The sequence below is a fragment of the Aethalodelphis obliquidens genome, unplaced genomic scaffold, assembly GCF_003676395.1.
Source record: "Aethalodelphis obliquidens isolate GAN/ISIS:26980383/991018 unplaced genomic scaffold, ASM367639v1 scaffold59, whole genome shotgun sequence".
In the NCBI taxonomy this organism is placed as follows: Eukaryota; Metazoa; Chordata; class Mammalia; order Artiodactyla; family Delphinidae; genus Aethalodelphis; species Aethalodelphis obliquidens.
The window spans coordinates 2,421,298-2,434,892 of NW_020838003.1; the positions used below are offsets into that span (position 1 = coordinate 2,421,298).

Sequence of the window (13,595 nt, forward strand, 5' to 3'; positions counted from 1 at the left end):
GGGGGGATTATATTCCTTCTGCCAGTAACTTGCTGTATGGCCTCAGACAAAAGAACCCTACGATTTAAGACTCCCATTTCTTGGTGTAGGGTGAAAGAATAATCCCCACGTCACAAAGGCTTTAGAGAAATGTATTAAATTACTATATAAAGTATCCAATACAATGCCCAGCAGATAATAGGTGTTTAATTCATGAAGCTATTTTGTCCTTTTACCATTTTTCCAAGCACTCTTGTTTATTAACAAGGATAATAAGGAAGAAAATTTTACTTAAATAATAATAAGTTCATCAAACAGAAGTGAAACAGAGCATAGTTTGCTAATTCAATGTTGTACCTAGTAGTGGATTCTGCTATGTGCCCAGTGCTATATTAAGAGCGGCAGATATGAAACCAGAGACTCAGGAAACTCTGCCATCACAAGACTCTATTATCACAGAGGAAATTGCCCTGCAACTCTCTCCACTGATGTGCCAGAGAACACACTGATAGAAGGCGGGTAACCAGTGTGATGTGAAGAAAGGAAGGAGAGGAATGTTTTATTCAGAAGTCGTGCTTTTCCTGGAGAAGAGAGGCTTTGGAAAAAAGGGCAAGTCACACTTACTCTATTGCTCAGACAGAATCCATACCAATGAATAGAACATACCTGGACTCACTCGATGCAGGAAGACTTTTCTAGTACTAGAGATTTTTGGAAATGTGATCAGCCTCGGGTGCTATAATGAGGGCCAAGACTGAACGTGCGTGAGCCATCACCACTCAGGTTTTTGGTGGGATCCAGGGATCCAGCCTTGCTCTTTCTAACTCTGTTTCTATGACTTGGACTAGAATTAGGTTTCCTGTAAAAATAATATTTATTAAAAATCATCATTGTGTCTTGTACTTGGACACCTTCCATTTTTGATCTTAAAGGTCAGCATGGAGATCTTCCTCTCTTAGAGAACAAATTCTGTGCTGTCTTTTGAATTCTTTCACAAAACCCATTCCCTTGCCTTTGCTTAAATAATCTCCACAGCTTGTCTTTCCTCTGGTCTAAAATTCTGTTACTAATTACTAATAAAGAACTTAACTTTTTTTTATTTCTTCAAGAATCTCTTACTGTGAAAGAAGGATTACCATGAGAAATTAATTTTGTCCAAAATTTTTAAAAAGAGAAATTAGTTTAGCACACGTACAACAGTTTTTTTTTTCTTTAAGTGACAGTTACAATCAATTAATAGTGGCTGTAATGAGGCATTGTGCCATGAATGATTCTAAGGCTAGTCTAGGTTCAGAGAAAGAGTACAGTGATCAATTAGTAATGTCTGCAATGGGTGACAGTCTGGCAGCACCCATCCAAAGGATTTTCTATCCCTAGAGCAATAGGTCCATTTCTGATCGTCCCAGGAGGCTTAGAGTAAGATCTCAAGGGAACAGCTCTAAAGATGCAAGACAGAAAGAGATGCTGAGCATTAGGACTGTTTAGAGGACCCCGAAAATCTACCACACAGGGCCATCCATATTCTTTACCATAAGCCAGTGTGTCCCAAATCTAAATAACAGATTTTTTGTTGTTGTTGTTTTGCAGGCAAATATATCTGTCTCACTTGTGATATTTCTTCGCCTAGGAAACCAGAAATGAGAATATGTGGGTAGAAGAATCAAGCAATGGACTGCCAGCTGTAAAGATTATCCGGTCCAAACCCTCCATCTATAAATGAGGAAACTGAGGACAGGAATGGTTAAAGTATTAACCAGTGATCTTCCATTTCCAAAACTTCTAGTCTTTACATTTAGCTTAAACTTTTTTTTTAACATATTTATTGGAGTATAATTGATTTACAATTGTGTGTTAGTTTCTGCTGTATAACAAAGTAAATCAGCTATACATATACATATATCCCCTTATCTCTTCCCTCTTGCCTATCCCTCCCTCCCACCCTCCCTATCCCACCCCTCTAGGTGGTCACAAAGCACCGAGCTAATCTCCCTGTGCTATGCAGCTGCTTCCCACTAGCTATCTACCTTATGTTTGGTAGTGTATATATGTCCATGCCACTCTCTCACTTTGTCCCTAGCTTAAACATTTTATTTAATTAGTAATCACCTGTGTCCTGCCCTAGACCCAAGAACTGGATGACTGGCAAAACAGAAAATAGCTGAGGGATGTTGGGACCTCAGCTGTTAATACTAGCTCTTGGGTGTTGTGGGCTCTGACATCAGACAGACCTGAAGTTCCACCTGTGAGTCCATGAGCAAATTATATGACCCTGAGTCTTAATTTACTGTTCAAGAAATAAGAATATGGCTATCTAAATATAATCATACAAAGTGCCAGACTCACAGCAAGCACTCAGTAAATTAGGTCACATTCCTTTGGGTTTGCTCCCAAGATCTATGCTCCCCACTCTCTCCAGCGACCTAAAACTGTGCCCAGCACTGGAACTCAGGCCTTCACCATTTATTTGAATCTGGGAGAGTACATGTTTACCTGATCTCCTGGCATTTTCGAACTTTGTACACGTCAACAAACATTTCTAGGAAATGAGATATTTACCAAAAGTGTTTATTGATTACTTTATTCCAAGGTCTATGTGGTGTAATCTTGAAAAAACAGGTAGATTGACATGACTCGTTTTATTTTATTTATTTATTTAATTTTTAACATCTTTATTGGAGTATAATTGCTTTACAATGGTGTGTTAGTTTCTGCTTTATAACAAAGTGAATCAGTTGTACACATACATATGTCCCCATATCTCTTCCCTCTTGCGTCACCCTCCCTCCCACCCTCCCTATCCCGCCCCTCTAGGTGGTCACAAAGCACCGAGCTGATCTCCCTGTGCTATGCGGCTGCTTCCCACTAGTTATCTATTTTACGTTTGGTAGTGTATATATGTCCATGCCACTCTCGCACTTCTTCCCAGCTTACCCTTCTCCCTCCCCGTGTCCTCAAGTCCATTTTCTAGTAGGTCTGCGTCTTTATTCCTGTTTTGCCCCTAGGTTCCTCATGACCATTTTTTTTTTTTTAAGATTCAATATATATGTGTTAGCATACGGTATTTGTTTTTCTCTTTCTGACTTACTTCACTCTGTAGGACAGACTCTAGGTTCATCCACCTCACTACAAATATCTCAATTTCGATTCTTTTTATGGCTGAGTAATATTCCATTGTATATATGTGCCACATCTTCTTTATCCATTCACCTATTGATGGACACTTAGGCTGCTTCCATGTCCTGGCTATTGTAAATAGAGCTGCAATGAACATTTTGGTACATGACTCTTTTCGAATTATGGTTTGCTTAGGGTATATGCCCAGTAGTGGGATTGCTGGGTCGTATGGTAGTTCTATTTTTAGTTTTTTAAGGAACTTCCATACTGTTCTCCATAGTGGCTGTATGAATTTACATTCCCACAAACAGTGCAAGAGTGTTCCCTTTTCTCCACACCCTCTCCAGCATTTATTGTTTGTAGATTTTTTGATGATGGCCATTTTGACTGGTGTGAGATGATATCTCATTGTAGTTTTGATTTGCCTTTCTCTAATGATTAATGATGTTGAGCATTCTTTCATGTGTTTGTTGGCTATCTGTATGTCTTCTTTGGAGAAATGTTTATTTAGGTCTTCTGCCCATTTTTGGATTGGGTTGTTTGTTTTTCTGATATTCAGCTGCATGAGCTGCTCCTAAATTTTGGAGATTAATCCTTTGTCAGTTGCTTCATTTGCAAATATGTCCTCCCATTCTGAGGGTTGTCTTTTGGTCTTGTTTATGGTTTCCTTTGCTGTGCAAAAGCTTTGAAGTTTCATTAGGTCCCATTTGTTTATTTTTATTTCCATTTCTCTAGGAGGTGGCTCAAAAAGGATCTTGCTGTGATTTATGTCATAGAGTGTTCTGCCTATGTTTTCCCCTAAGAGTTTGATAGTGTCTGGCCTTCCATTTAGGTCTTTAATCCATTTTGAGTTTATTTTTGTGTATGGTGTTAGGGAGTGTTCTAATTTCATTCTTTTACATGTAGCTGTCCAGTTTTACCAGCACCACTTACTGAAGAGGCTGTCATTTTTCCACTGTATATTCTTGCCTCCTTTATAAAACATAAGGTGGCCATATGTGCGTGGGTTTATCTCTGGGCTTTCTATCCTGTTCCATTGATCTATATTTCTGTTTTTGTGCCAGTACCATACTGTCTTGATTACTGTAGCTTTGCAGTATAGTCTGAAGTCAGGGAGCCTGATTCCTCCAGCTCCGTTTTTCGTTCTCAAGATTGCTTTGGCTATTCGGGGTCTTTTGTGTTTCCATACAAATTGTGAAAACTTTTTTCTAGTTCTGTGAAAAATGCCAGTAGTAGTTTGATAGGGATTGCATTGAATCTGTAGATTGCTTTGGGTAGTAGAGTCATTTTCACAATGTTGATTCTTCCAATCCAAGAACATGGTATATCTCTCCATCTATTTGTATCATCTTTAATTTCTTTCATCAGTGTCATAATTTTCTGCATACAGATCTTTTGTCTCCTTAGGTAGGTTTATTCCTAGATATTTTACTCTTTTTGTTGCAATGGTAATTGGGAGTATTTTCTTAATTTCACTTTCAGATTTTTCACCATTAGTGTATAGGAATGCCAGAGATTTCTGTGCATCAATTTTGTATCCTGCTACTTTACCAAATTCATTGATTAGCTCTAGTAGTTTTCTGGTAGCATCTTTAGGATTATCTACATAGAGTATCATGTTGTTTGCAAACAGTGACAGCTTTACTTCTTTTCTGATTTGGATTACTTTTATTTCTTTTCCTTCTCTCATTGCTGTGGCTAAAACTTCCAAACCTACGTTGAGTAATAGTGGTGAGAGTGGGCAACCTTGTCTTGTTCCTGATCTTAGTGGAAATGGTTTCAGTTTTTCACCATTGAGGACGACATTGGCTGTGGGTTTGTCATATATGGCCTTTATTATGTTGAGGAAGTTCCCTCTATGCCTACTTTCTGCAGGGTGTTTATCATAAATGGGTGTTGAATTTTGTCAAAAGCTTTTTCTGCATCTATTGAGATGATCCTATGGTTTTTCTCCTTCAACTTGTTAATATGGTGCATCACATTGATTGATTTGAATATGTTGAAGAATCCTTGCATTCCTGGGATAAACCCCACTTGATCATGGTGTACGATCCTTTTAATGTGCTCTTGGATTCTGTTTGGTAGTATTCTGTTGAGGATGTTTGCATCTATGTTCATCAGTGATATTGGCCTGTAGCTTTCTTTCTTTGTTACATCTTTGTCTGGTTTTGCTATTGGGGTGATGGTGGCCTTGTAGAATGAGTTTGGGAGTGTTTCTCCCTCTGTTATATTTTAGAAGAGTTTGAGAAGGACAGCTGTTATCTCTTCTCTAAATGTTTGATAGAATTCGCCTGTGAAGTCATCTGGTCCGGGCTTTTGTTTGTTGGAAGATTTTTAATCACAGTTTCAGTTTCAGTGCTTGTGATTGGTCCAATCATATTTTCTATTTCTTCCTGGTTCAGTCTTGGAAGGTTGTGCATTTCTAAGAATTTGTCCATTTCTTCCAGCTTGTCCATTTTATTGGCATAGAGTTGCTTGTAGTAATCTCTCATGATCCTTTGTATTTCTGCAGTGTCAGTTGTTACTTCTTTTTCATTTCTAATTCTATTGATTTGAGTCTTCTCCCTTATTTTCTTAATAAGTCTGGCTAATGGTTCATCAACTTTATCTTCTCAAAGATCCAGCTTTTAGTTTTATTGATCTGTTATCATTTGCTGCATTTCTTTTTCATTTGTTTCTTATCTGATCTTTATGATTTCTTTCCTTCTGCTAACTTTGGGAACTGTTTGTTCTTCTTTCTCTAATTGCTTTAGGTATAAGGTTAGGTTGTTTATTTGAGATGTTTCTTGTTTCTTAAGGTAGGATTGTATTGCTATAAACTTCCCTCTTAGAAGTGCTTTTGCTGCATCCCGTAGGTTTTGGCTTGTTGTGTTTTCACTGTCATTTGTTTCTAGGTATTTTTTGATTTCTTCTGTGATCTCTTGGTTATTAAGTAGTGTGTTGTTTAGCCTCCATGTGTTTGTATGTTTTACAGATTATTTCCTGTAATTGATATCTAGTCTCATAGCATTGTGGTCGGAAAAGATACTTGATACGATTTCAATTTTCTTAAATTTACCAAGGCTTTATTTGTGACCCAAGATAATCTATCCTGGAGAATGTTCCATGAGCACCTGAGAAGAATGTGTATTCTGCTGTTTTTGGATGGAATGTCCTATAAATATCAATCAAGTCCATCTTGTTTAATGTATCATTTGAAGCTTGTGTTTCCTTATTTATTTTCATTTTGGATGATCTGTCCATTGGTGAAAGTGGGGTGTTAAAGTCCCCTACTATGATTGTGTTACTGTCGATTTCCCCTCTTATGGCTGTTAGTATTTGCCTTACGTATTGAGATGCCCCTATGTTGTGTGCATAAATATTTACAATTGTTATATCTTCTTCTTGGATTGATCCCTTGATCATCATGTAGTGTCCTTCCTTGCCTCTTGTAATAGTCTTTATTTTAAAGTCTATTTTGTCTGATATGAGAATTGCTACTGCAGCTTTCTTTTGATTTCCATTTGCATGGAATATCTTTTTCCATCCCCTCATTTTCAGTCTGTATGTGTCCCTAGGTCTGAATTGGGTCTCTTGTAGACAGCGTATACACGGGTCTTGTTTTTGCATCCATTCAGCCAATCTATGTCTTTTGCTTGGAGCATTTAATCCATTTACATTTAAGGTTGTTATCGATATGTATTTTCCTATTACCATTTTCTTAATTGTTTTGGGTTTGTTATTGTAGGTCTTTTCCTTCTCTTGAGTTTCCTGCCTAAAGAAGTTCCTTTAGCATTTGTTGTAAAGCTGGTTTGATGGTGCTGAATTCTCTTAGCTTTTGCTTGTCTCTAAAGGTTTTAATTTCTACTTTAAATCTTAATGAGATCCTTGCTGAGTAGAGTAATCTTTGTTGTAGGTTTTTCTCCTTCATCACTTTAAATATGTCCCGCCACTCCCTTCTGGCTTGCAGAGTTTCTGCTGAAAGATCAGCTGTTAACCTTATGGGGATTCTCCTGTGTGTTATTTGTTGTTTTTCCCTTGGTGCTTTTAATATTTTTTGTTTGTATTTAATTTTTGATAGTTTGATTAATATGTGTCTTGGCATGTTTCTCCTTGGATTTATCCTGTATGGGACTCTGCTCTTCCTGGACTTGATTGACTATTTCCTTTCCCATATTTAGGAAGTTTTCAACTATAATCTCTTCAAATATTTTCTCAGTCCCCTTCTTTTTCTCTTCCTCTGGGATCCCTATAATTCGAATGTTGGTGCGTTTAATGTTGTCCCAGAAGTCTCTGAGACTGTCCTCAATTCTTTTCATTCTTTTTCTTTATTCTGCTCTGCAGTAGTTATTTTCATTATTTTATCTTCCAGGTCACTTATCCGTTTTTCTGCCTCAGTTATTATACTATTGATCCCTTCTATAGAATTTTTAATTTCATTTATTGTGTTGTTCATCACTGTTTGTTTGCTCTTTAGTTCTCCTAGGTCCTTGTTAAACGTTTCTTGTATTTTCTCCATTCTATATCCAAGATATTGGATCGTCTTTACCATCATGATTCTGAATTCTTTTTCAGGGAGACTGCCTATTTCCTCTTCATTTGTTAGGCCTGGTGGGTTTTTGCTTTGCTCCTTCATCTGCTGTGTGTTTCTGTGTCTTCTCATTTTGCTTAACTTACTGTGTTTGGGGTCTCCTTTTCAACAGGCTGCAGGTTTGTAGTTCCTGTTGTTTTTGGTGTCTGTTCCCAGTGGCTAAGGTTGGTTCAGTGGGTTGTGTAGGCTTCCTAGTGGAGGGGACTAGTGCCTGTGTTCTGGTGGATGAGGCTGGATCTTGTCTTTCTGGTGGGAAGGTACACATCTGGTGGTGTGGTTTGGGGTGTCTGTGGCCATATTATGATTTTAGGCAGCCTCTGTGCTAATGGATGGGGTTGTGTTCCTGTCTTGCTAGTTGTTTGGCATAGGGTGTCTAGCACTGTAGCTTGTTGGTCATTGAGTGGAGCTGGGTCTTGGTGTTGAGATGGAGATCTCTGGGAGATTTTTGCCGTTTGATATTACGTGGAGCTGGGAGGTCTCTTGTGGTCCAGTGTCCTGAAGTTGGCTCTCCCACCTCAGAGGCACAGCACAGACTCCTGGCTAGAGCACCAAGAGCCTGTCATCCACACGGCTCAGAATAAAAAGGGGGAAAAAAAAGGAAAGAAAGAAAGAAGAAGACAAAATAAAATTAAATAAAATAAAGTTAGTAAAAGAAAATATAATTATATTAAGAAAAAAATTTCTTTTTGTAGAAAAAAATTTTTTAAAATAATAAAAAAAATTTTAGAAAGAACCCTAGGAAAAATGGTAAAAGCAAAGCTATACAGACAAAATCACACACAGAAGCATACACATGCATGCTCACAAAAAGAGAAAAAGGGGAAAAAATATATATATATCATTGCTCCCAAAGTCCACCTCCTCAATTTGCGATGATTCCTTGTCTATTCAGGTATCCCACAGACGTAGTGTCCATCAAGTTGATTGTGGAGACTTAATCCGCTTTTCCTGAAGCTGCTGGGAGAGATTTCCCTTTCTCTTCTTTCTTCGCACAGCTCCCGGGGTTCAGCTCTGGGTTTGGCTCCGCCTCTGCATGTAGGTCGCCTGAGGGCATCTGTTCTTCGCTCAGACAGGACGGGGTTAAAGGAGCAGGTGCTTCAGGGGCTCTGACTCATTTAGGCCGGTGGGGAGGGAGGGGTACAGAGTTCGGGGCAAGCCTGCATCAGCAGAGGCCGGCGTGACATTGCACCAGCCTGAGGCGCACCGTGCATTCTCGCGGGAACATTGTCCCTGGATCACGGGACCCTGGCGGTGGCGGGCTGTACAGGCTCCCGGGAGAGGAGGTGTGGAGAGTGACCTGTGCTTGCACACAGGCTTCTTGGTGGCGGCAGCAGCCTTAGCGTCTCATGACCGTCTCTGGGGTCCGCGCTGATAGCCGCGGCTCACGCCCGCCTCTGGAGCTCCTTTAAGCGGCGCTGTTAATCGCCTCTCCTCGCGCACCAGGAAACAAAAGAGGCAAGAAAACGTCTTTTGCCTCTTCGGCAGCTCCAGACTTTTTCCCGGACTCCCTCCCGGCTAGCTGTGGCGCACTAGCCCCCTTCAGGCTGTGTTCACGCCGCCAATCCCAGTCCTCTCCCTGTGCTCCAACCTCTGAAGCCCGAGCCTCAGCTCCCAGCCCCGCCCGCCCGGGCGGGTGAGCAGACAAGCCTCTCGGGCTGGTAAGTGCCGGTCGGCACCGACCCTCTGTGCGGGAATCTCTCCGCTTCCCCCCCCCCCCCCCCCGCCCGCACCCCTGTTGCTGCGCTCTCCTCCGAGACGCCGAAGCTTACCCCCTCCGCCACCCGCAGTCTCCGCCCGTGAAGGGGCTTCCTAGTGTGTGGAAAGCTTTCCTCCTTCACAGCTCCCTCCCACTGGTGCGGTCCCGTCCCTATCCTTTTGTCTCTGTTTATTCTTTTTTCTTTTGCCCTACCCAGGTACGTGGGGGGTTTCTTGCCTTTTGGGAGGTCTGTGGCCTTCTGCCAGCGTTCAGTAGGTGTTCTGTAGGAGTTGTTCCACGTGTAGCTGTATTTCTGGTGTATCTGTGGGGAGGAAGGTGATCTCCGCGTCTCGCTCTTCCGCCATCTTGAAGCTCCTCCCCTCCCCGACATGACTCATTTTAAAATCCAGTATTCGTTAATGAATGCTATCTATGAAAAATATTTCTTCATTGTCATGAATTTCTGTAATTGTTTGAGGGTCATAGTGGCCAAGGTGGAAAAACATTCACCAGAAAAACGTTAATTATTAATAGCAATTACTTGGAAAGAATATAAAAGGATTCTTCAATTCAAATGATAGAATGTACTCTATAAAGATTCATCTGAAATAATGAAGACTGTTAGAACCATATCTTTGCTTGTTTTCTTCAGCTCCATTAAATGTCAGACTCTTCAGAGAAGTTTACTAGATGCAGGTAGGGAATCCTATTTACAATCTATACAGCCATGTGCCAGGAGATGAAGCATAATGACTATTAACATATACATGGAAAGGCTATCTTTCTCAGTGCTCATCACTGTCAGTAGAGTCATTGAAGATTGCTAGAAATTAACCTGTGGAATAGATACAGAAAGAGAATTGATATATTGAAGCAACACACACAGGAAGATCTCATTTTCCATTTTCCACCTTACTTCCACTCTAGGTCAGAGAATGACATATTTCAAACTTGTATTTAAAATTGGATAAATGATTTTAGATAGAGCAATAGTGTTTATAGTAGCAAGAATAATCCCATGAGCTACATTATTCAGTACCTACTATGTGCCAGGCACTGTGCTCAATGCTTCACACATAGGCTTTCATTTAATCCTAACAACCACCCAATGTAGTAGAAGTTATTTACATTTGATAGAGAAACAGAACCTCTGAGTGCTTAAGTTATTTCCTCAAGGCCATATTGAGTATCAGAGCTAGAAGCTGAACCCAGAATAAGTTATCTCCAAAGCCGTTACTTGTTAATATGTAAATAATAATGGTTTCTTTATTAAATAGATAGCTGCTAAGCTCTTTTGAAGCTATTGATATTAGAAGGAAGACACTGTTTTCAATAGAGAGCATGTGTATGTGTATGTGGTGAGTGGAGATGATGAAGATGATGAGCGAATCCAAGATGTATGAGTTACTGTCTTTGCCAAATTAAGCCTGGCAAAGTGTTAATGTTTATAGTTTTGTTCCTAATGCCAGGCTTTAATTTTCTTAGTGTTCTTTGCATGTGCTAGTGACTTCTAATAAGTGATAACCAAAGAGTCAAGTTTAATTAATTCAGAAGTATCAATACAGTATGTGCAACTTATTTGTAAGCCAATGACGGTTCAACTACATGATGTGTTTGACTAGAAAGAAATCATTCACAGAATACAGTTTAAATAAAAGAAAAGATATATTCTTATAATTTGTTCTGGTTTATGATATAAACAAAAATAAATCTGGAAATTTATGAATGAATATATATAGATTTGAATTGTCAAAGGGGATTTCAGTTTGGAAAATTTCCTTTTCTGTAAATAAAATCTCATTTTTTTTCAGCCATGCAGCACTCTAATAGCCAGAATTATCTAGAGGAGAACTTGAGAGCTGTGTGAGTTTTATTATCAGTATTCTTTTGTTTGAAATTTAAAATCATATTAATTATTTTTGGGGGGGAGTAGGGCAGTGATATAACAAGATTGATGGAGGAAAAGAGTTTGATTCTATTGTCAGCATTCACACAAGTGTTCTGTTTCAGCACTAGTATTATGGTTGCACAGTTTCTTCAGAAATTGACTTATGAAAAAGTACAAACCATAGTTAAAGAATTGCTAGATCTTGCAGAGAAGTGCAAGAGCCTCAAGCCACATGAATCACCTTCAGAATGTTGTCACCAATTGGTAGGTGAATCATGTTCTGCCTTTTTCTCTCTGTTGTTTTAAAAACTAAATTGCAAACAAAGGATGTTGTTATGAAGTGGGATGATTGAATAATTAGGCAAGGGATTTTAAGGCAACAATATGTACATGTGTCACACTCAAGATATAATCTTTGTAGGTTTATAAACTTACATTTTATCATTTCATATCTGGGAGATCAGACTCTGAGAACTAAATGCTCAAGAGAATGAATTATACCCTAGAATGCCAATTTGTTAATTTAAGTAGGTTGCTCTGTCTCTGTCACTAGAATATTATTGTCTGACATCCTCATATAAAGGTTTCTGGGAAATTAACGTACTGATTTTAAAAGTTTCTAAGAGAATATAAAAAAGAAGAAAAAAGTGAATATTATTATAGGCTTTTTTCCCACTTAGTAGAAAATCTTGAAAATTACTATCATCTAATAAAATATATCTATCTTGTGATTAGAAAAATTCTTGATAAAAACTAACATATTCTTATAATCTACATATTTTTGTATCAGTTATTCTCATATCAACAATTTAAATACAAATAAATAATTTTCTTTTTTATTTATAGATTTTTTTCACTCCATCTTCTTGGGCTAAAACCTACCTTTTTTTTTTTTTTTTTTTTTACCAGACTCTAAGTAGTCATAGAAAAATCATTAGTCTAATTAGAGACACACTTTAAATGAAGTTCCTTTGCCAGTGGCTAGCCTCACTTATTTTATATCGATTTCTTCTTATTTCCATTTCCAAAGATGACCTTTTTCTGCCCTTATCCCACAAATCTGGAAGCATATGTCATTTGAGGTTTACAGCATCCCACACATTTACTGCCATTCAAAGATACTTGAAAACTGAATCATTACATTTCTATTTGAATATTTGACACCGAATACACATTGCCTCAGAGTTTAACTTTTAAAATAAGCTCCCATGGAAACCAACTAAAAACAATCAGGAAGCAAGGAAAGCAAACTAAGAGCTGTTTCTTGGTGGGTAATTCTTATTAAAAATACCTTGATTTCTTTAGGTCCTGGACATTTTGGCTTACCTTTATTTTAATACCTTCAACTGTATGAAAATGTAGCACTTACATAGGTAGGGAGAAAATGATAAATTCTATTTGGCCAATGTCCAGCATGTGGGAATTTAGACTTAAGAACCTTTTAAAAGGCTTTCACTCAAAAGAGCTATGTCCAGGGACTGTTGGATACAGAGTATAACATTAAGCACTCAGTTGCCTTTTCTATATAATTCCTTAACTTTCCTGTGGTTAGAAATGTAGACCACAAGTGCCTTCCCTTAAGTTACTATTTCCTCCTACAGATGACTACCTTCCTAGAGCATATTTGCAATAACCAAGGGTTGGCTGACAGACATGTGTTTTCTGACTGTTGCAATACAAATAACTCAGCAAGACACAAGTGCTTCCTGTCATACAAAAAGGATGTTGCAGGTTACAGTGATATATTCCAAATTTCAAATCCTGAGCAGATCTGTGAGATGGACAAAGAGAATCATGTGCCAGTGAAAGAGAAGTAAGTCATATTTCCTTGCCAGGTCTTTGAAAAAGAGTATTTTCCAATTTTGAAGACAGATCTTTTGTTTTAATATAAAAGCCTCTGAGTACCCAAAGCTTGATTATGTAAAATGAAAATTTGAGCTACAATTTATTTTTTTCCCTCACAATGACAACATGGTCTTAGTAAACCCAAGAGGGCATGAAAATGTCTGCACCATGAAACATTAAAAAGGACTAGGATCTGTAAGAGACCCATCTCCTCAAAGGTTAGGTTGGTCAGACCAGTAGCAAATGATGTTGAAAAATACAGTCTAGTAGGCAAAGCACACTAAACAGAGTATTGGGAATAGAGAGCAGGTAATAGCTCAGGCATTGGGCTAGTATTTGGGAGGTTCACGAAGGGATAGCCGGAGGGGTATCTGATAGGCATGGAGATAGAGTCTGTCATTGGGAACCTAGGAATAAGTAATACTTGTGGATCGGACAGAGATGAGTTTTCTACTCAAGAACTCTGATTCTGTAATTTCCACCTGGAGTGGATGGCATGATAA

At 38.6% G+C, this 13,595-nt stretch overlaps 1 protein-coding gene across 1 annotated transcript in view; it reads left to right on the forward strand.

Moving 5' to 3' along the window:
• Positions 1 to 9,970: 9,970 nt before the first annotated feature.
• Positions 9,971 to 13,595, forward strand: part of LOC113609896 (alpha-fetoprotein-like) — a 38,274-nt gene continuing 34,649 nt past the window's right edge. The window contains exons 1-4 of the mRNA XM_027087604.1: positions 9,971 to 10,055; positions 11,171 to 11,222; positions 11,370 to 11,511; positions 12,849 to 13,060. Of these exons, the coding sequence (XP_026943405.1) occupies positions 9,971 to 10,055; positions 11,171 to 11,222; positions 11,370 to 11,511; positions 12,849 to 13,060 (491 nt within the window). The remainder of the gene's footprint in view (positions 10,056 to 11,170; positions 11,223 to 11,369; positions 11,512 to 12,848; positions 13,061 to 13,595) is intronic.